At 47.4% G+C, this 23,397-nt stretch overlaps 1 protein-coding gene across 3 annotated transcripts in view; it reads right to left on the reverse strand.

The window, feature by feature from the left end:
• The window catches only part of elmo3 (engulfment and cell motility 3), a 119,189-nt gene that overhangs the window by 56,700 nt on the left and 39,092 nt on the right, over window positions 1-23,397 (reverse strand). For all 3 annotated transcript variants that reach the window (XM_078211135.1, XM_078211136.1, XM_078211137.1), the window contains exons 3-7: window positions 22,640-22,680; window positions 12,734-12,806; window positions 10,586-10,636; window positions 5,199-5,368; window positions 1,902-2,001 (exon numbers count right to left, since the gene is read on the reverse strand). In XM_078211135.1, coding sequence (XP_078067261.1) covers window positions 1,902-2,001; window positions 5,199-5,368; window positions 10,586-10,636; window positions 12,734-12,806; window positions 22,640-22,680 — 435 coding nt within the window. The remainder of the gene's footprint in view (window positions 1-1,901; window positions 2,002-5,198; window positions 5,369-10,585; window positions 10,637-12,733; window positions 12,807-22,639; window positions 22,681-23,397) is intronic.

The raw sequence follows: 23,397 nt of genomic DNA on the forward strand, positions 1-23,397 counted from the left end.
AGTTCATGCCCTCAGTAATGCCCTTATTTAAGTTTAAAATACTAGTCTCAGATGCACTCTTCTCTCCCTCAAACTGAATGCAAAATTCAATCATATTATGATCGCTGCTACTTAAGAGTGCCTTCACTCAGAGGTTATCAATTAATTCTATCTCATTGCACAATACCAGGTCTAGTTTAGCCTGCCCACTGGTTGGCTCCAGAATGTGCTGTTGTAAGAAACTATTCTGAAAACATTTTCTGAATGCCTCATCTATGCTACCTTTGCCCATCTGATTTTTCAATCCATATGATGACTAAAATCCTCCATGATTATCGCCATACCTTTCTGACAAGCTGCCATGATCTCTTCTTTTATATTTTAATCTTTTGTTAAATTCAGCGACCTTTCTGCTCCCGGGCCATTGATTCGAGCATGGATGGGATAAAGCAGTGTGCTGGCCACACGCAGTCAAACCAGTTAGTGCCCAGGACAGCGATTTCCTGTATATGTATGTATGTACACACACACACGTATATACACGCATGCACACGCACACACACGGGAGACTAGTGTGTAGTATATTCAGAGATTTGTGGTGTAATTTTTAAATCTAGGAGCTATATAGAGACAACACTCATTTCTAAGAGTGTAAGAACCTTATTTACAAGAGTTTCAAAATATCTTTGCAATTACAGATGTCTGCACTCATAGTTACAGCTCAGCTTCTAATAGCTTCTGTCTCGTCTGTTTATTTTGCTCCGAATCCATGCCCAGGCTTGAACAATCAAGCACAATGAGCATAGATAAGTTACCAGATCTGTGAACTTAAACACAGAACTGAATACCACACAGTGGGGAAGACTGGTTGTGATGCTCCCCTTGGTCAAATAGATTCCCAGTCTTAATTTGCACATGATGAGTGTTGCCTTGGGAGGGCTGATATTCCAGTGCCAAGAGTCATGCCAAAATAAAGGGTCAGGACTGCTAGCTGAGGTCAGTTTACTCAGTACAGACCAGGCCTTGATGGCCCACCTAGTCAGCATGGCTCAGGATTACAATATGAGGCCCAGCACACCTCTACTTTCTCAGTAAGTTAAGGAAATTTGGCATGTCCACTACGACTTTCACCAATTTTTACAGATGCACCATAGAAAGCATTCTTTCTGGTTGTATCACAGCTTGGTATGGCTCCTGCTCTGACCAAGACCGCAAGCAACTACAAAGGATTGTGAATGAAGCCCAGTCCATCACACAAACCAGCCTCCCAAGCACTGACTCTGTCTACACTTCCCGCTGTCTCGGAAAAACAGCCACCATAATCAAGGACCTAGATGTTCTCTCTTCCTCCTCCTTCCATCAGGAAAAAGATATAAAAGTCTAAGATCACGTACCAACCAACTCAAGAACAGCTTCTTCTCAGTTGCCATTGGACTTTTGAATGGACCAACCTTATATTAAGGTGATCTTTCGCTACACCCTAGCTATGACTGTAACACCACATTGGGCACTCTCTCCTTTCCTTCTCCCCCGTGTACTCTATGAACAGTATGCTTTGTCTGTACTGCGGACAAGAAACAGTAATTTTCACTGTATACCAATACATGTGACAATAATAAATCAAATCAAATTAGTTGGCATCAATGGGGCTCTTTGAATGACCAGAGTGGTTAGAAGGTGGGCAAAATGGTGTTTATGTAGCGCTGAATCAGGCTGCCTGCTGGCTCCACTGAGAGCTGGCATGCTCCCTGTCTTACAGAGCTTCTCTTTGTGGACTGAGTTTATTGACGTGTTCACAGCTCTCCTCACACTCAGCCCAGTCTCGCTGCTGTGGCCTATTTCCACTTGCTCAGAGACACCCTCCATCACCTGTTTCTCTTCATCTTAACAATGAAATTGACATGACGTTAACAGAACCCAACCTTCTTAATGAAGACGTGGGTGAGGGTTTCCCAGGAAACGACCCCGTGTTCCATCAACTCAATGAATGCATTCAGGGTGTGGGCCAAACTCTCGCCAGTGCTGGAAAACATAGGAAACAACCACTGCATTACTTGAGGAATTCACCAGATTGGCTCAGCTCAGCAAAGGCAGGAGAAAAAGAGTGGGTCAGACAGATCGAAATACAGATACAAAGTCAGGAATCTCACAGGAAAGAAAGAAGATGCAATTTTTGACCATTTGGACATCCCAAAGTTCTTTTTCAATTACAATGTTCTGTCATAACGTGGGACACACAGCAGCCTATTTAAACACAAGTAGCACAAACAGCAATGTGACAAATTGTTTTTTCTAATGATATGGGTTACGGGATAATTATTATGCAGGACACCAGAGAATGTCCCTTTCCTTCAGCATAGGAAGCTTTAGCATAAGAAGCAGTGGGTGTCACGGTGGCACAATGGTTAGCACTGCTGCCTCACAGCGCCAGGAACCCGGGTTCAATTCCCGGCTTGGGGTCACTGTATGTGGAGTTTGCACATTCTCCCCATGTCTGCTGGGTTTCCTCCGGATTTCCTCTCTGATTTCCTCCCACACCCCAAAGGTGTGCAGGTTAGGTGGATTGGCCATGCTAAATTGCCCCTTAATGTCAGGCAGACTAGCTAAGGTAAATGCATGGGGTTATGGGGATAGGCCCTGGATGGGATTGTGGTCAGTGCAGACTCGATGAGCCTCCTTCTGCAGTGTAGGATTCTATGATTCTTTTATATCCACGGAAGGGAGCAGACTGGGCCTTGGTTTTAATGTTTCATTTGAAAGATATCATTGTACTGAGGGATCTGCCCAGATTGTGTGCTCAGGTCTCCGGGGTAGGATTTGAACCCACAACCTTCTGTCTCAGAAAAGAGAGCACTGCTCGCTGAGCTGATACTCAGATGGTCAATGTGTTGGTTGAGTACATTCTTCTACTTATGCACTCAGGAACAGGACAGCACCTTGATTCAAAGCAAAACTCAGTCAACATTTCCCCAACAGTGTTCCCTGAGCCAGCTGCACAACATCACCCTCTGCTGCCCTAGGCTAGTATTTCAGTTCATCCACACAAGCCACCCGTCTCTCCCCAGTTCACTGCTGAACTGAGGATATTTGACAGGAATCAACTTTCTGCCGCAGGTTCAAAGATAGGGTTCAGAGCCGAAAGGACAGTGTGTGACTCAGCTTCAATGGCCAGTCCCTCAAGTCCTGGGATTATCTGAAAGTTGATGGCATGGTGGCACAGTGGTTAGCTGCTGCCTCACAGCACCAGGGACCCGGGTTCGATTCCTGGCTTGGGTCACTGTGTGTGTGGAGTTTGCACATTCTCCCTGTGTCTGCGTGGGTTTCCTCCGGGTGCTCCGGTTTCCTCCCACAGTCCGAAGATGTGCGGGTTAGGTGGGTTGGCCATGCTAAATTGCCCCTTAGTGTCAGGGGGATTAGCTAGGGTAAATGCATGGGGTTATGGGGTCGGGCCTGGGTGGGATTGTAGTTGGTGCAGACTCGATAGCCGAATGGCCTCCTTCTGCACTGTAGGATTCTATGATTGTAACCCTATAAGGGAGAAAACTGGAAGTGGAGGAAAGAAATGGGCGCTAGAAGGGAGAATTTGCAGACAAAAAACTCAGACCAAACATCACATCAAGTTCTATGACCCTCTGACTTCAAGGAACAACGTTACCTAATAATCAACCTGGAAATTTGAAGCTCAAAATGCAGATGTGGCATTGAGAAGCACAATGATTTTGGGGCTGCGTGATGACTTTTTTATACAGCAGCTAGTAATTGCTTAGCAATAAACAGAGACAGGACATTACTTCTTGACTCAATATCTGGGTGTAATTTATAGACAGTGACCAGGCAGTTACTCTTGCTTCAAAGACCTGTAAAGAGGGAACACAGCTTACTGTCCTGTCTATTTAACCACTTTGTGAACTAACTATAAGATATGGTGTAACTCAAATAGCACAGACAAAGGAAATCCGCGCTGGTGTTCAGGCTCTGCACAAATCTCCTCCCAGCCCTACTTTACCTTGTCCTATCGACAAGCCTTTCTCCTCCTTTCTGCCTCATGGACTATTCCAGCTTCCCCTTAAATCCATCCACAGTAACATTGTTTACCTGTGGAGAGCCCCACCTTTTAACAACTCTTCCAGCTAAAGGAGTTTATTCTGAATTATTGAATATTTTACACTCATGACGCTTGGTCTGGAATCACCCGCAAGTGGAAATCTCTCTATTTCAAATCTTTAAAGCCTGACAAAATTTTAATGATTTTTGTCACGTCACCTCTGGGCCTTCTCTTTCCTGTGGAAAAGAGTCCCAGTCTGTCCAATCAAACCGACTTCCATAGCTATCTGTTACTGTTTATTCTTGGTGACTTGGACAACCTGTGGACAAGGAAGTTGGGTGTGACTGACCCTGTCCTGAAGTCAGGTGGTTGTGTAATTCAGAGAAACTGATGGCGTTAACCCGTGGTTATGATAACCTTGCATACAAAGTCTTATTTCAGGAAAAGGCTGCCAAGTGTTTGCCTATGAGAGCTGGTTTGGGCCTGTGAAAAATAGGTCCAAATTTGAAACTTAACAGGCCGTTTTTCCATTTTTAACTTAAAAGTTCAAAGAGCAAATAGGTTCATGGGTGACTTTTGCTCCTTGTGTTGCCCCCAGTGGCACCTCCTCAGTAATAATATGTCTCCCTGACATGGTAACCCCATGTGCTAAATAGTTAAATTGCGCTCAACTCGGGCAGGATATGATAATTGTCGGTGTTAGCAGTGGCTCAGAGGGTAGCTCGCTTGCTTTGGAAGCACAAGGTCATGGGTTCAAGCCCCATTCAACAGGCTTGGCGCAAACTCTAGGCCAACACCTGATTGTGGTACCGAGGGTGTGCTGCATCTCAAAGGTAGTGTCTCTCAGAGGAGACATTAAAGCAAATTCCCGTCTGCTCATCCAGGCGGATGGACAATTTCACAAGAATAGCGGAATCTCCCCGGTGTCCTTAACCAATTCTGTGACCAACATTGATAAAACAGACGATGTGGTCATTATCACATTGCTGTTGTGGGAGCTTGCTGTGCACAAATTGGCCACCACACTTCCTACCTTACAACAGCCAATGAGCTTCAAACAGTAGACCATTGGGTGCTAAAATCTTGAGGATGTCAGAAACGATACAAATAAAAATCCTCTTCCTTTCCCCGTTCTGTGGACACTGATCTTCATGGAGCCAAGCTCCCAACTCACTCATTGCCATTCTCCACAATGCGGACCAGCACAGCGATCCCGTCCTTACTGATGAACTCCTGGGCGAAGGTGATGTCCTTGGAGAGAACGGCCAATCCCTTCAGTGATTCTGAGCGCACGTCGTGGTTAGGGCTTTGGATACCAGTGTAGAGATTCTCAGCCTCTCGACCCTGGCACAGGAAGAGAAACAGATGAAGAGGCAACTTCTATAATTTACCCTTGAAAAATCAGCTGGGGGTTTCAGGATTATAGAGGGAGCAAGGATATATATATATATATATATCTATCTCCACATATATATATGTGTGCGTGTGTACGTGTGTGTGTCTGTGTGTACGTGTATGTGCATGTGTCAGTGTGTGTGCGCGGATGTGTGCGCGCGCGTGGATGCATGTATGTGTGTGTGTGCTTGTGGGCATATCTATATATATATATGGGTGTGGGTATATGTGTGTGTGTGTGCGCGCGTGTATATGTTGGTGTGTACATGCGTGTGTGCATGCGTACATGTGTGCATGTGTGTGCGTGTGTGCATGCGTACGTGTGCATGTGTGTGTGTGTGTGCATGCGTACATGTGCGCGTGTGTCGGTGTGCGCGCGTGTCGGTGTGCGCGCGTGTCGGTGTGCGCGCGTGTCGGTGTGCGCGCGTGTCGGTGTGCGCGCGTGTCGGTGTGCGCGCGTGTCGGTGTGCGCGCGTGTCGGTGTGCGCGCGTGTCGGTGTGCGCGCGTGTCGGTGTGCGCGCGTGCATATGTGCGCACATGTACACGTGTGTGTGTGTGTCGGCGTCGGTGTTTGTGTATGTGAGTGTGCGAAAGTGTGTGAGAGTGTGCGTGTGTCTATAGAACAACACGTTTTATTTGGTCCTTCGCATCTCTGCTTCTCTCTGATGCAGCTCTCCGCTAAGACCACTGTCCTGACTACACAATTTTTTCGTTTATCTTTTTCAGTCATTTACCCATTTTCCTTTTAATACCTATCCCAGATTCCAGTCGCAGTTTCTGGTCTAGCATTCCGTGTCCTAACACTCCATTACATAGAACAGAATCTCTCCTTACTTTGCTCCCCATTCCGTGGTTACAAATAATTTTACCAAAGGGTTGCCAAACACCGCTTTAAGATAAAATGAAATGGCTCAAGACCTTACGAGTACAGTTGACTTCAGAAACAAAGCTGCCTTAACCATGATTAGTTTTGAAAAGACAATGGTAGAAAGAGGATTGATCCACTGATTGGGCAGCAGGGCCGTACCTCGAGCAGACACCAGGCGGCTCACTCAGGGCATTAACAGGACCCTGTGCTCAGGGCATTCTTCAAGGTAAGTGTTCTCCAAGGCGGCCTTCACGACACACAACGCAGAGTCGCTGAGCAGAGACTGATAGCCAAGTTCCGCACACTTGAGAACGGGCTCAACCGGGATCTTGGGTTCATGTCACACTATCTGTAACCCCCACGACTTGCCTGGGCTTGCAAAATCTCACTAACTGTCCTGTCTGGAGACAGTACACATCTCTTTAACCTGTGCTTAACCCTCTCTCCACTCACATTGTCTGTACCTTTAAGAAATGATTACCTGTAAAGACTCACATTCCAACCATTATTTTATAAATTGAGTTTGTGTCTATATATGCCCTGTTTGTGAACTGAAATCCCACTCACCTGATGAAGGAGCAGCGCTCCGAAAGCTTGTGGCTTTTGCTACCAAATAAACTTGTTGAACTTTAACCTGGTGTGAGACTTTTTATTGTGTTTACCCCAGTCCAACGCCGGCATCTCCACCTCAGGGCATTAACAGGGCCCTGTGCTCAGGCCTGTCGTTGGCAGGGAAGAGGCCAGACTGTAGTCAGGGGCTTCTCCTGAAGAGGAGGCAGCTAGTGGAGAAAATCATCGTGGGAAATACCCCCCACACATAGCCAGTTCCTGAGAGTCCCACCCACCAGCTGCTGGAAAAAGTGAGCAAGTTGGGAAAAGTGGAGATTACTTTGCAGAGAGGACAGGGATAGCTGCAGTGACTCAAAAACCCATCAGGAAGCAGCCATAATAACAAGTCAGCGAGAGTGTGAGGAGGACACCATGTTAATGGTGAATAACCCATCAACCGTCCTCCTTCCAGACAGGCACCCACATCTATAATTTGACTTTTCCCCTTGTTGACAGGACAGACACATTTTCATTAAGTCTCTCCTCGATTTCAGTGGCTACAAAGAGCAGACAACAACAACCTGCATTGATATATCACTTTTAACATACATCGTAGGTGCTTCACAGGAGCTTTAACAAACATACATTTGACACCAACCAACATAAGGAGACATTTGGACAGATGACTATAAGGTGCAGAACGTAATAAGAAAGTTGAGGGGTATTGATAGAGTGGATTCTCAGAGGCTTTTACCCAGGGCTGAAATGGTTGCCACAAGAGGTCACAGGTTTAGGGTGCTGGGGAGTAGGTACAGAGGAGATGTTAGGGGTAAGTTTTTCACTCAGAGGGTGGTGGGTGCGTGGAATCGGCTGCCAGTAGTGGTGGTGGAGGCAGATTCGATAGGGTCTTTTAAGAGACTTTTGGATAGGTTCATGGAAGTTCGTAAGATAGAGGGTTATAGGTAAGCCTAGTAGGTAGGGACATGTTCGGCGCAACTTGTGGGCCGAAGGGCCTGTTTGTGCTGTAGCTTTTCTATGTTCTAAGAAAGGCCAATGGAATCTTGGCATTCATTTCTAATGGATGAGAGTATGAAAGTAGGGAAACTCTGTTGCAACTGTATAGTAAGAAGTCTCACAACACCAGGTTAAAGTCCAACAGGTTTATTTGGGATCAGGAGTTTTCGGAGCGCTGCTCCTTCATCAGGTGAGTGGCCCTGATGAAGGAGCAGCGCTCCAAAAGCTCGTATTGTAGAATGTCCAACAGTGGAAACATCTGCTCTATGTCTACCCTGTCAGTCCCTTTTAGCATCTTATATTATAGAGTCATAGAGGTTTACAGCATGGAAACAGGCCCTTCGGCCCAACTTGTCCATGCCGCCCTTTTTAAAAAAAAACCCTAAACTAATCCCAATTGCCCGCATTTGGTGTTGTGAGACTTCTTACTATACAGTTGCAACAGAGCTTCCCTAGTTTCATACTTTCATCCATTAGAAATGAATGCCAAGATTCCATTGGTAGATAGTCAATATCTTTTCCCAAAGGTAGGGGAGTCTAAAACTAGAGGGCATGGGTTTATGGTGAGAGGGGAGAGATACAAAAGTGTCCAGAGGGGCAATTTTTTCAGAGGGTGGTGAGTGTCTGGAATAAGCTGCCAGAGGTAGTAGTAGAGGCGGGTACATAGAGCAGATGTTTCCGCTTGTTGGACATTCTACAAAAAGAGGCCATAGTTTTAGGTTAAGGGGTGGCAGATTTAAAACAGAAATGAGCAGGAATTAGGAGAAATTAGAAGGCGGCACGGTGACCCAATGGTTAGCTGCCTCACAGCGCCAGGGACCCAGGTTCAATTCCCAGCTTGGGTCACTGTCTGTACGGAGTTTGCATGTTCTCCCAGTGTCTGCGTGGGTTTCCTCCGGGTGCTCCGGTTTCCTCCCACAGTCTGAAAGACGTGCTGGTTAGGTGCATTGGTCATGCTAAATTCTCCCTCAGTGTACCCGAATCGGTGCTGGAGTGTGGCGACATGAGGATTTTCACAGCAACTTCATTGCCGTGTTAATGTAAGCCTACTTATGACTAATAAATAAACTTTAACTTTTTACTTCACTCAAAGGGTCATGACTCTGGAATTCTCTGCCCCAGAATGCAGTGGACACTGGAACATTAAAAAACTTTGAGGAGATAGATAGGTTTTTAATTAGTAATGGGATGAAGGGTTATGGGGAGCAGGCAGGAAGGTGGAGATGAGGCTGAGATGAGGCCAAGATGAGATCAGTCATGATCGTATTAAATGATGGGACAGGCTCGAGGGGCTGAATTGCCTATTGAATTGCTCCTAATTCTTATATTCTTATGTTCTACTTCACGGAGAAAGGTTTAAAGGAGGAGAAGGAGACTGAGAAAGGGAAAACAAGACAGGGATTGGGAGGGATGAGGTTGGAAACAAGGAAAGGAGTTTTAAAATCACACTGCTCCTTAACCAGGAGCTACTGTAAGTAATAAAAGCCAGAACCTGAGCTATGGTCAGTCAGTGATTCTCAAAGAAGAGCTTCAAAAAGGTGTCAAAATCAGCCAGGCCTCAACAGGCCTCTAAATTAGCCAGGCTTCAATAGGCCTCAAAAACAGCTAGGCCTCCTGGTTTGCTGGCACTAGCTGGGTGTCCAACAGAATGACAGACATTGGGGGAGTCTGGCAGGTAGGTGGGACCACACTCGCTGATGCTGTCCCCCACAACTAAACAATTAAAGTAAAATGTATTTATTAGTCACAAGTAAGGCTTACATTAACGCTGCAATGAAGTTACTGTGAAATTCCCCTAGTCGCCACACTCCGGCGCCTGTTCAGGTCAATGCACCTAACCAGCATGTCTTTCAGACTGTGGGAGGAAACCGGAGCACTCGGAGGAAACCCACGCAGACACGGGGAGAACGTGCAAACTCCACACAGACAGTGACCCAAGCAGCGAATCGAACCTGGGTCCCTGGCGTCTGAGACAGCAGTGCTAACCACCGTGTGGACCTGCATCTGAAGGCCCGCTGGCACACAATAAGATGGTGGAGGAAGATAGCAGGTAGCCATGGTCTCCCAGGAGACAGAGTCTCCTGAAGTAGGTGCTGAATAATTAAGGTGGGATCCTGGTGAAAGGTGGAGATCAGAAGATGGAACATTGTTCTGGACTGGTACACAATAATCAGGACCCTGTGCTCACTGACTCACAATATCTCCTCGTACAATCGCGATCCGACATTTTGATTTTAAAATTCTCATCCTTGTTATCAAATCCCTCCACCGCCTCAGACCTCCCATTCTCTGTAATCTCCTCCAGCCCCATAATCCTCTGAGATATGGGCACTCCTCAAATTCTGCGCTCTCCAAATTCCATCACTCCCACATTGGCGATCCTACCTTCAGCTGCCTAGGGCCCAAGCTCTGGAATTCCCTCCTTAGACTTCTCCACCCCGCTCTCCTCCTTTGAGACGCTGCTAAAAATCTACCTCTTTGGTCAGCTGACCTACTACATCATCATGTCACTCATACCGTGATGGAATGTTTGTGTGAACTACTTCTTTATGCTTTCCTGTGCTGAAGACAATATAGAAATGTGGGATTTTATTGCTGTACATAACTGGAGAGGTTGTGAAAAGGGTGAGATAGAGTCAAAGGACCAGGTTCGATGGTTGTAAGGACATTTCTTCTATATTCCAGACTGTATACTCATGGCAAAGACAGTGGTTTCCCCCCATGGGGCACTTACAGGGGCTGTAGTCAGGCGCAATATACTGCCATTCTTAATTTCATGTCGATTCTGTAACAAATTGAAAGACTGTTAGTGAGTTCAGTGAGCAATAGTCGCACATTCCCCCACATGCACCCTTTCCTTTCCCCAGCATTGGCTCCCTCTACAAAATCCTCACACAGATCACCAGCCCAAACAAAGGCCCAGGTTCTAGTGTTGGCCTGGGGGAGCAGGGACTGGGATTACCTTTAAGTGCCAGCTTGCAGAGCTGGATCTGCCGGGTAAATGTCCCAGGATAAACTGTGCAGAGGCTCCCTCCTCAACACACCACCCCCCCCCCTCCCCCCGCCCCTCCCCCCAAACACTGCCCAGCCCACCCGCCCAGCTCTCACACCATGGTTTCCCACTGGGGTCCTTTGGGCCTTCCATATAGATCGGTGCAGTTATTGCCTACACTGCGTGGGTATCACAGTTCACTGCACAGGCCGAATAGGCTGGACCTTCAACAGAGACGCCTGGTTCACCCAGTGAGCATCAAGTCCAGGACAAGAATCAAACCTGAGGAAGAGGGAGGAAAACATCTTCAGATTGACACAAGCTCAGGTTGGCACTCCGCAGCTATTTTCCCCATGGACCTATATTGTTTTTCCTCTTCAAATACTTCATAAATTCTCTTTTGAAAGTTTCCTACAGGTGGTGGTCATTCGGCTCATCAAGTCTGATCTGACTCTCCGACGGAGCATCTTACCCAGGACCACCATCCGCCCCATTCCCATAACCCACTTACCCCACTAATCCCCCTAATCTATACATCTTGGGATATTAAAGGGCAAGTTAACATGGCCAATCCATCTAAAATGCACGTCTTTCGAATATGGAAGGAAACTGGAGCACTCAGAGGAAACCCACCAGATATAGGGAGAACGTGCAAACTCCACACAGACAGCGACCCAAGCTGGGAATCAAACCCGGGTCCCTGGCGCTGTGAGGCAGCAGTGCTAACCACTGTGCCACCATGCTACCGGGTGTATTCAATCTACACCCTCTTGGAATGTGCCTTTCAGATCCCAACAACTTGCTGGGTAGAAATATTCTCATCTCCCCTCTGGTTCCTTACCAGTCCTCTGGTTACCAACCCTCCTGCCAGTAGAAACAAATTTCTCCTTATTTATAGATTCATCGAATCTTACAGTGCAGAAGGAGGCCATTCAGCCCATCGAGTCTGCAACAACCATAATCCCACCCAGGCTACATCCCCATAACCCCCTGCATTTACCCTAGCTAGTCCCCCTAACACTAAAGTGAAATTTAGCATGACCAATCTACCTAACCCACACATCTTTGGATTGTGGGCGGAAGCTGGAGCACTCAGAGGAAACCCACACAGACACAGGGAGAATGTGCAAACTCCACACAGACAGTGACAGGTGTTGTGCCTCATAAAACGCCTCTATTAAATCTCCCCTTAACTTTCTCTGCTCTAAGGAGAACAACCTCGTCTTCTCCAGTCTGTCCACATAACTGGGGTCTTTCATCCAGTAGATCTCCTCTACATCCTCCTTCTTAAACTGTGGTGCTCAGATCTGAACACAAATACTCAAGCTGAGGTCTATCCAGTGTTTTCTAAAGGTTTAGCATATCTTCCTTACCACCAGTGGACAAATTTCTCAGCCAGGTTGGAAACAAGACCCCCCTTTCACTGCCTTCCAGTCATTGCTCAGTACAGTAACTGAGCTCCAGAGGGGTACACAGTCCTGCATTCCCCTGAGCACTTCCAGAAACGATCTGACCAAACGTCAATGGATCCCTCACACCCACTTACCTCCATAAGACTTTGAAGCCTTGAAGAAGCCCCCATTGTTAAGAGAATCCAGACAACTGCCCCTTGGAAAACATTCTGCTCACTACTAGACAACACTGCACTCCACAGAGAGAAGGTTTGTCCCTCATGTCTAGTACCAAGGGGATATTAACTGGGAATGGGAGTGTCATCACCATTCTGGACAGGGATTGTCCAGTGACATGCCATGTTCTCGCTGTGACATCCTGTCCAACCTTGTGCATGCTGTCAGCTGAATGTGTGATGCTGAACTTCTATCGGTAAGGTTTGGCCTGCGATAGCCTCCGTCCCACTTCATCCCCATGGAGATAACCACGGCAACTCACCGTCTCTGTGATGTAGGTTTGGATCCCATCGGTGTACTGTAGAGCGTATTGATCCGGATTACTCGTGTTCCATCTAAACGTGGATGAGAAATCAGGTTACTCTACATTCCAACATTAAACCAAACCTTTAACGGGCCTGTGGTGAACTAATTAGTAACTGCAACACCCAGTATTAATCTATTACAATACCACAAGGCATAGGAGCAGAAGTAGATCATTTGGCCCATCAAGTCTGCTCCGCCATTCAATGAGATCATGACTAGTACAGCACAAGGTAGCTCTATCACTGTGCCCGAGTAATTGCTGTTTACAATGGGGAATGTTAGCGCTGGGTTCAGACACCCTGGGGGCGAATCTCCCATTCCGACCTGTTAATTGTTTGGTGGGTTGGGTTGAGGGACGCAGGCGTGTGCTGATTCGCGGGATTCACACATGCGCATCTCCCACCGCTGGAAAGCAGGCGGGGTTGGGACCACGCTGGAAACCAATGGGAGTAAAGGGGGGGGGGCAATGTTGGCCCCTCAGGGGGTCGGGCAGCGGAGGGGTGATGCCCCCTGAGAATGGGCACCCTGGCAGTGCCAGCCTGTGCCCCTTGGCACTGCACAAGGGGCAAAGTGCTCATGCCCAGGGGCACCTTGGCACTACCCACCAGGCATTGGGCAATGCCAAGGGGACGGGGCCTGTTGCGGGCAGGGCCTAGGGGGCGATCGATAGGGGTGGGGGGGTCCTGCAGCCACTCTGCATGGGGGTTGGATGGGACTGGAGGGAGGCCAGTGATCGGGAGGGGGGGAGGGGGAAAGAGTCTCCGCAGAGGTGGGGGGGGGGGGGTGGAGAGGTGGCCTGCCTCCTGTTGGGGGATTGAGGGGAGCAGCATTACCCAATCTGTCAGCCAGTGATCGAGCTGGCCAGCAAACCAGAGGCTGACAGATCGGGGGCCACTGCGCATGCGCAGAGTTCCGGAACTATCAGATTCTGGCGTGAATAGGCCACCCCCCCCTTGCTTGTAATGATATTCACGACTGTGACCTCTGCCCCTGGGCATGGGCACTTTGCCCCTTGTGCAGTGCCAAGGGGCACAGGCTGGCACTGTCAGGGTGCCCATTCCCAGGGGGCACCACCCCTCCGCTGCCCGACCCCGAGGGGCCCATATTGCCCCCCCCTTTACTCCCATCGGTTTCCAGCGTGGTCTCAACTCTGCCTGCTTTCCAGCGGTGGGAGATGCTGCATGTGCGAATCCTGCGAATCAGCACATGCCCGCGTCTCCCAACCCACCCCACCAAAAAATTAGCAGGTCGGAATGGGAGAATCGCCCCCAGGGTGTCTGAACCCAGCGCTAACATTCCCCATTGTAAACAGCAATTACTCGGGCACAGTGATAGAGCAACCTTGTGCTGTACTAGTCATGATCTCATTGAATGGCGGAGCAGAATTGATGGGCCAAATGAATTCTAACTACAGCCCTCATCTGAAGGCCTGAGAAGCACACTGCCCCATACTATTCTCGCCAGTCTGAATGATAATGTTTGGCAGGAAAGGATCACCTGGATTTCAAGATAGCAAACTATAGGAGCGGGATGGCAATCTGATTCTGCCACTCCATTGAAGTTCTGACCATTGTTATTCGATGCACTGAGTGTTGTGTAGTAGTAAACAATATGGCACTGTATATGTATGTACACACAACATAGCATCTGTCGATAAGAACTCGAGCTTAAATGTCAATGTGGGTAGTGGAAAGAGAAACATTTACTGTTGAAACTCTGTGCATCCAAATAGTGAAATTGCCTTTAAGGATAGAGTTTGGCTATATTGTGATTTAGAGAATGATTTTGGTAGCAATACAATTCCATAGCGTGCTGAGTTGTGCTGCTCATCATGATGCTCACGATGATTTTTGCCACTTAGTGATAATCTCTTTTTGGGGATAGGCAGGTAAAGGAGTCCAATATGATACACCTGACAATGGAGAATCTGAAACACAAACAAATCTCTGGTGATTTAGTCATTTGCCTTGACCTTATGGAAGCACGGTGGTTAGCTTCGCTGCTTCATAGCTCCAGGGTCCTGGGTTCGATTCCCGGTTTGGGTCACTGTCTGTGTGGAGTTTGCACATTCTCCTCGTGTCTGTGTGGGTTTCCTCCGGGTGCTCCGGTTTCCTCCCACAGTCCAAAGATGTGCATGTTAAGTTGATTGGCCATGCTAAAATTGCCCCTTAATGTCCTGAGATGGGTAGATTAGAGGGATTAGCAGGTAAATATGTAGGGATAAGGGAGTAGGGCCTGGGTGGGATTGTGGTCGGTGCAGACTCGATGGGCCAAATGGCCTCTTTCTGCACTGTAGGGTTTCTATGATGATTTTATGATCTACTTCTGTGGGAGATTCGAGTCTGAACTCCCACTGAAAAAACAATCGTGAATGACACCATTTTTCCCGCCATTGTAGTGCAGGAATTGTCAGATCAGGTCACATGTTCGGATATAGGGTAACAGACTCTTCACTTGGTGTAAACAATATTCCTCTCTTCCCTGCCCCCCGCCACACTCCCTTGTAAAGGTGCTGCTGTAACAGAGGTGTGGTCTCAACCCAAGCCAGTTTACCCAGCATCGAGACGCTGTTCACCCCAAAAGCAGCTCTGCTGTGTAGGACATGTCATCGTGTGCCTGGCAGGAGGCTCCTGAAGCAAGCCACTCTACTCGGAACTTGGTCACAGCAGGAGGACACCGGGAACACTTCAGGGGTGTCCTCAAAGCATCCCTGAAGAAGTCAAACATCCCCATCTCAGAACTCACCAAGCTGGAGTGGAAGCAATTAATCTTCAATCCCAAGGGACTGAAGAGAAGGAGAATGGTCTCCACCCATTAACCCACCCTGGCCATGCCTGGAGCTGACCCTGGAGATAAGCCGAATGGGTATTGGGTGGGTAGTTTTGGCCTATGACAAGGCTGAGACCTGGTTTGTCAGCAAGGCTGACAAGAGGAGACTTCCCTCTATGTTTGGACTGGATTCGAACTCCAGTGGTTCCAGTGGTGAGAGATTATGTGCTGAGCCACGGAGTCACCCAATCTGTCCCCTCAACCCCGGCCAACACTTGGTGAATCAACTAAATGAAAGGTAGACCTGCCATAGCAGCCTCACAATACATATCCACCTGTAATAACGTACAAGCCTCCTCTTGGTGGCCGTTTCCATTTGTCTGTATAAAAAGGCAAAACGGGATGAATCTCAATTTTTCAGTTGGGTATTCTGAACTCCATGTATCGCATACTATCTCTTCTTTCTCCTGCCAAGGGCCGGAATTTTCCAGCTGCAGGTTCCCCGGTGGCGGGAGGTGCATAAAATGGGAAACCCCGTTGACAGCGGCAGGATCAGAGGTCCGGCCACTGGTCAATGGTGGGCCACCTCTATCACCACGAAACACGCCGTGGGAGGTGCGGAAAATCCCGCCCAACACATCTCGGTCCAGTGATGAGAGCGGGATTGTGGATTTGCCTATAGCTGAACAAATTTGGTTTGGAGACGATTCCGGCAAATCAGCTGAGGAACGGAGAGGTTTTTTTTTGCTTAGAAATAAGGTCAAAAATCTGGTTTCAGAAGAAAGTCTGTTTGTACATGTGGCAGACTGAGCATTGAAGACAGCGGCATCATGGGTATTATTAGGCAACTGGGTAGTGACAGCTGTGACTGAGAGTATGTGGAGCGTCTGGAGGTGTATTTCACTGATAATCCACATCTTGATGTTCCTGATAGTCCGGCTGTTCAGCAGATAGGGGATGGGAGAGAAGGAACAGGTGATATTTCTGACTGAAGGTGGCTCGGAAGTGGACGACCCACTCAAGAATTTACTCGTCCCCAAGAAGCTGAAAGACAGGCACCCGTCGGACATTCTGTGTAATCAACACTACAAACCCGAACTATTGGAGATTGCAGAAAGCCCAATGGGGACATTGCAGAGTTAACCAGGGCTTGGAAAATGCTGTCACATTCATTGGAGCACGGCGGCACAGTGGTTAGCACTGCTGCTTTACAGTGCCAGGGACCCAGGTTTGATTCCGGCCTCAGGTCACTGTCTGTGTGGAGTTTGTACATTCTCCCCGTGCCTGTGCGGGTTTCCTCCGGGTGCTCTGGTTTCCTTCCACACTCCAAAAGATGTGCAGGTTAAGTTGATTGGTCATGCTAAATTGCCCCTTAATGTCAGGGGGATTAGCAGGATAAATGTGTGGTGTTAGGGGAGTAGGGCCTGGGTGGGATGTGGTTGGTACAGACTCAATGGGCCGAATGGCCTCCTCCTGTACTGTAGAGATTCTATTCTATGAGCAATGTAAGAGCGAACAGGACCGATTTGTGTGCAGTTTGAAGGGTGAACGCATTCGCAGTAAGTTGCTAACATTGGTATAGATTATCGGGGGTAAGCGGGATGCACATTGGAGGCTACTGTCAGATCAGCCATGATTTTATTAAATGCTGGAGCAGGCTGGAAAGCCTACTCTTGTTCCTTGTCCGTACATACATTGTCAAAGTTAACCTTTGATGCAGTTTGCCAAATGGTGTTCTCCATGGACATGGCGGAAGGTGACTTGTGAAAAATTAATGGTAAAAACCACCAGTCAGCCTCAGCCAAGCCGAAGGTCCCAGTGTAGGCCGCTATTGGTAGCAGTGGGACAACAAAGTCCTGTTAGAATCATAGACTCCTACAGAGCAGAAGGAGGCCATTCAGCCCATCGAGTCTGGACCGACCACAATCCCACCCACGCTCTATCCCATAACCCCATGCATTTACCCTAGCTAGTCCCCCTGACACTAAGGGGCAATTTAGCAAGGCCAATCCATCTAGCCCGCACACTGTTACTGGTGCTTAGGCCACATCATTCTGTTAGCTGTTAGCTTTAGGATAGTGATGGAAAAGGATGAGTGGTGTCCCAAGGGTAAGGTGTTGGATTGGGGGAAGGCTAACTTTAGTGGGATTAGGCAGAAATTGGCAGCTCTTAATTGGGAGAGGCTGTTTGAGGGTAAATCCACATCTGGCATGTGGGAGTCTTTTAAGGAACAGTTGTTAGGGCTACAGGACAGGCATGTGCCTGTTAAAAAGGATAGGAAGGGTAGGATTCGAGAACCGTGGATAACCAGGGAAATTGAGGGACTGGTCAAAAAGAAAAGAGAGGCGTATGGTAGGTCCAGGCAGCTAATAACGGAGGGAGCTCTGGAGGAGTACAAAGAAAGTAGGAAAGAACTCAAACGGGGAATTAGAAGAGCAAAAAGGGGTCACGAAATGTTCTTGGCAGACAGGATTAAGGAGAATCCCAAGGCATTTTATTCATACGTTGAGAACAAAAGGGTTGTCAGGGAAAAAATCGGACCTCTCAGGGACAAAAGTGGGGAATTATGCTTGGAGCCCAAAGAAGTAGGGGAGATCCTAAATGAATACTTTGCGTCGGTATTCACAAAGGAGAGGGATGTGTTGACTGGGAGTGTCTCGGAGGGGAGTGTTGAACCGTTGGAGAAAATCTCCATTACAAAGGAGGAAGTGTTAGGTTTGTTAGAGAATATAAAGACTGACAAATCCCCAGGGCCTGATGGAATCTATCCAAGGCTGCTCAGGGAGATGAGAGATGAAATCGCTGGGCCTCTGACGCAAATCTTTGTCTCGTCACTGGACGCAGGTGAGGTCCCAGAGGATTGGAGGATAGCTAATGTGGTACCGTTATTTAAGAAGGGTAGGAAGGATAACCCGGGTAATTATAGGCCGGTGAGCTTGACGTCCGTGGTGGGGAAGTTGTTGGAGAAGATTCTTAGAGATAGGATGTATGCACATTTAGAAAGGAATAAACTCATTAACGATAGTCAGCATGGTTTTGTGAGAGGGAGGTCATGCCTCACTAACCTGGTGGAGTTTTTTGAAGAAGTGACCAGAATGGTTGACGAGGGAAGGGCCGTGGATGTCGTCTATATGGATTTCAGTAAGGCATTTGACAAAGTCCCTCATGGTAGGCTGGTGAAAAAGGTTGCATCTCATGGGATAAAGGGGGAGGTGGCTAGATGGGTGGAGAAGTGGCTTGGTCACAGAAGACAGAGGGTGGTAGTGGAAGGGTCTTTTTCCGGCTGGAGGCCTGTGACTAGTGGTGTTCCGCAGGGCTCTGTATTGGGACCTCTGCTGTTTGTGATTTATATAAATGATCTGGAAGAAGGTGTAACTGGGGTGATCAGTAAGTTTGCGGACGACACAAAATTGGCAGGACTTGCAGATAGTGAGGAGCATTGTCAGAAGCTACAGAAGGATATAGATAGGCTGGAAATTTGGGCAAAGAAATGGCAGATGGAGTTCAATCCTGATGAATGCGAAGTGATGCATTTTGGTAGAAATAATGTCGGGAGGAGCTATATGATAAATGGCAGAACCATAAAGGGTGTAGATACGCAGAGGGACCTGGGTGTGCAAGTCCACAGATCCTTGAAAGTGACGTCACAGGTGGAGAAGGTGGTGAAGAAGGCATATGGCATGCTTGCCTTTATAGGACGGGGCATAGAGTATAAAAGTTGGGGTCTGATGTTGCAGTTATATAGAACGTTGGTTCGGCCGCATCTGGAATACTGCGTCCAGTTCTGGTCGCCACACTACCAGAAGGACGTGGAGGCTTTGGAGAGAGTACAGAGGAGGTTTACCAGGATGTTACCTGGTATGGAGGGGCTTAGTTATGAGGAGAGATTGGGTAAACTGGGGTTGTTCTCCCTGGAAAGACGGAGGATGAGGGGAGACTTAATAGAGGTGTATAAAATTATGAAAGGCATAGATAGGGTGAACGGTGGGAAGCTTTTCCCCAGGTCGGTGGTGACGTTCACGAGGGGTCATAGGTTCAAGGTGAAGGGGGGGAGGTTTAACACAGATATCAGGCGGACATATTTTACGCAGAGGGTGGTGGGGGCCTGGAATGCGCTGCCAGGCAAGGTGGTGGAGGCGGACACACTGGGAACGTTTAAGACTCATCTAGACAGCCATATGAACGGAGTGGGAATGGAGGGATACAAAAGAATGGTCTAGTTTGGACCAGGGGGCGGCGCGGGCTTGGAGGGCCGAAGGGCCTGTTCCTGTGCTGTATTGTTCTTTGTTCTTTGTTTGTTCTATCAGGCACAGAATTGTCCATTTCCAAAGGCAGAGCGCTGTGTGAGGAGGGTCAAGGCATGTTGGGAGAAGATAAATCAAGAGAATATGGGCAGTGAAGATGGAACTCTGGTAAACATGTGGATTGACATGGATGCAATTGTTTGTGAGATTCTTGAATCACTGTATCTTGAAGTATTGCGTTAATATCAGCATGGAGAAATCACACATTGATGACAAGTTCTGGAGGAAAGAAAATCCTGCAACTGGAAGTGCATTGCTTCCCGTCTCACACAAAGAGCAATGTGCAAGCCACACGCTCAGAATATATCGGAGCTCAGATCTTTTTTGGGCCTCATGAATTACTCCAGTAAATTCACACCAAATTTGGCAACCTTAATATATTCTCAATGATGGGGGAGCTCAGAACGTCAGTGCAAAAGGGAAGGCTGAAGTATTTGCAACAATCTTCAGCCAGAAGTGCTGAGTGGATGATCTATCTCGGCTTCCTCCGGAGGTCGCAGTATCACAGATGTCAGTCTTCAGGCAATTAGATTGACTCTATGCGATATCAATAAATAACTGAAGGCACTGAATACTGCAAAGGCTATGGGCCCTGACAATGTTCCGGCAATAGTACTAAAGATTTGTTCTCTAGAACTAAGCGAGCTGAGCTGTTCCAGTAACAACACTGACATCTACCCGACAATGTGGAAAATTGCCCAGGTATGTTCTGCACACAAGAAGTAGGACAAATCCATCCCAGCCCATTACCACCCCATCAGTCTACTCTCAATCATCAGTAAAGTGATGGAAGGGGTCGCAACAGCCTTATTAAGTGGCAATTACTCAGCAATAACCTGTTCATAGATGCTCAGTTTGGGTTCTGCCAAGGTCACTCAGCTTTTGACCCTCATTACAACCTTGGTTAACACATGGATGATAAAGCTTTACTCCAGATATGAGCTGAGATTGACTGCCCTTGACATCAAGGCAGCATTTGATCCAGTATGCCATCAAAGAGCCTTAGCAAAACTGGAGTTAATGGGAATCAGCAGGAAAACCCTCCACTGGTTGGAGTCATACCTGGCACAAAGGATGATGGTTGTGGCGATTGGAAGTCAATCACCTCAGCTCCAGGATATCACTGCAGGAGGTTCCTCAGGGTAGTGTCCTAGGCCCAACCATCTTCAACTGCTTCATCAATGACCTTCGAAGCTTCCATAAGATCAGAAGTGGGGATGTTCGTGATGATTGCACAATGTTCAGTATCATTTGCGAATTCTCAGGTACTGAAGCAGTCCGTGTCCAAATGCAACAAGACCTGGACAATATCTAGACTTGGGCTGACAAGCAGCAAGTACCATTGGTGGAACATAAGTGCCAAGAAACGATCCTCTCCCAGAGAGGATCTGACTATCGCCCTTCAATGACTATCGCCCTTCAATGACTATCGACATTCAATGATATTACCATTGCTGAATCCTCCACTATCAACATCCTGAGGATTACCATTGACCAGAAACTGAACTGGAATAGTCATTTAAATACTGTGGCTACTAGAATAGGTCAAAGGCTACAAAATCTGTGGTGAGTAAATAGGTGACTCACTTCTTCTGTATTCTTAAAGAGACAGAAACCATGTACAAACAAGAGGGGAGGGGGTGAGGTTGGGGGAGGGAGGGGGGGTGAGAAAAATGATATTATTGATCTTGACTGAAGAACAAATATTGACCTGGTCACTGGTGAGAACTCCTCTGGTTGAATAGCAGCATGAACCGAGACAGGCAGAAACACAGCATCCCCACCAATACTATCAGCCAGGATCTGGCACTCAGGTCTCAGGAACAGAACCTTTTGGCTCAGGAGCAGGAGTGCTGTCAATTGAGCCAATGTTAACTGGGAGCCTCAATTGACTAATTCAATGAACTAATTGCACTTTGAGACTTTGGTGTCTAATCACTAGTTTAAAGCACAGTCAAAACTAGATCCCAGCATGGTGGGATCTTTGAGAGGTTTGAGTTGTCTAACAGACTATTCACCAAATTTGGCCATATCTTCGCGCCAGAGCATGCACCAGGCTGGCAAAATGAGCCATTGGCCTGGAAACACTGAGGCCTTTAATATAACACTCAACCACAACCCTTATTTCTGGACCAGTGAGATGGGTGTAAAACCGGGTCCAATGTGCCAACGAGTGCATTCAAACAGCACGTTCCTTGCACATGCAGGATAATCATTCTGTAGACTTCCTATGAGAGACATCAGTGTGTATTTATAATACAGGGAAGGAAGTGGATTTTCAGCTTCAGCGCTGGCCTCGTGGTTTCTTTTTTACAATGGATCAACCCCTTTACTCAGCGGCCAGCTGTAATACCTCATAGATCCGCAAACCTCTTACTGTTGCATTGTTTCCAGGTAGAAAGGGCAAGAGCTGAGGCCTCCACAACAGGACAGCTGCAAGGGTCAAAGGAATGTGGGGGGGGGGGCAAAGGCAAATCAACACGGTGGGGGGAAGAGAGACAGTGGCTTAGTGGGTAACATCTCTGAACTAGTAATCCAGAGGACCAAGCTAATGCTTTGGAGATGTGGATTCAAATCCCACCACGGATCAGGTTCAGGCTGGACGGCTGTTCCTTGTGGTCTTACAAATTAGATAAAAGGAAATCCAAAAAATCTTCAGCACTTTCAAGATTTCGGAGAGTATTAATTTAACCTTTGACCCCCTCTAAGCTAGCAAAGTGTCATGAAGAGAGCATCCTGGCTACATGTTCCCTGGAGTATGGTTCCTTGGGGTAACTGAGGTTACTTACACGTCACAGACTTCCTTCAGGACAGTCGATAGAGGCTTTTTCTGTGGGAATCAAAAAGGAAAGATAAATTTGGTTAGTCCATGAAGGAATGACAGTTTGAGAGATATGTTGCACAGAGGGTATTGGACCTCACAGGAAGGATAATCACAGCTCAACCCAATCCTACCCCCATCCAACATCAACCCACCCCAAGCTCACCTTACTCGCATAAAAATGATGAAATGATAAAGTTATTAACTCACGATACAAAGATTAAAATGCAGATAAAGCAACAATGATACTTGAAGATGTGATTTCAGATCAGTCCTTGTGAGGTATTGTTGCAGACCCGTTACCTAAATTTTTTCTTTCTGAAGTGAAGGGGTTGAAAACTGAGGTTCAGTTTAGCAGCTGCGATGGCCTCTATAGTTGAATGCTCAGAGATTTGCCTTTTATAGGTGGACTCAGCGTGTTTTTGGGAGGGAGCGAAACAGAGGGAGAGAGATAGTTTTCTATTCCTCACAAATTTGATGGTTACAGCACTTGCAGATGCCTGAACTCTTTCGGCAGGGCAGCAGTTGACTTCTTAATACTTTTTCCTTTGTCCTTCCTTGACCAGGAACCCTCTCTGATGTTGTCTCTCAGAGTTCTTCCTGGGTTTCTGCATTCTGCCACCCAAAATGATTGCTATGCTTAGAGCCTCCTTTATACAGTTTACCAAACACAAAAAAACATGCTGTTATGTTAATTTCGATGAAGCATTGTTCCACTAGGCAAAG

Source organism: Mustelus asterias, chromosome 4 (genome assembly GCF_964213995.1).
Source record: "Mustelus asterias chromosome 4, sMusAst1.hap1.1, whole genome shotgun sequence".
NCBI classification, from domain to species: domain Eukaryota; kingdom Metazoa; phylum Chordata; class Chondrichthyes; order Carcharhiniformes; family Triakidae; genus Mustelus; species Mustelus asterias.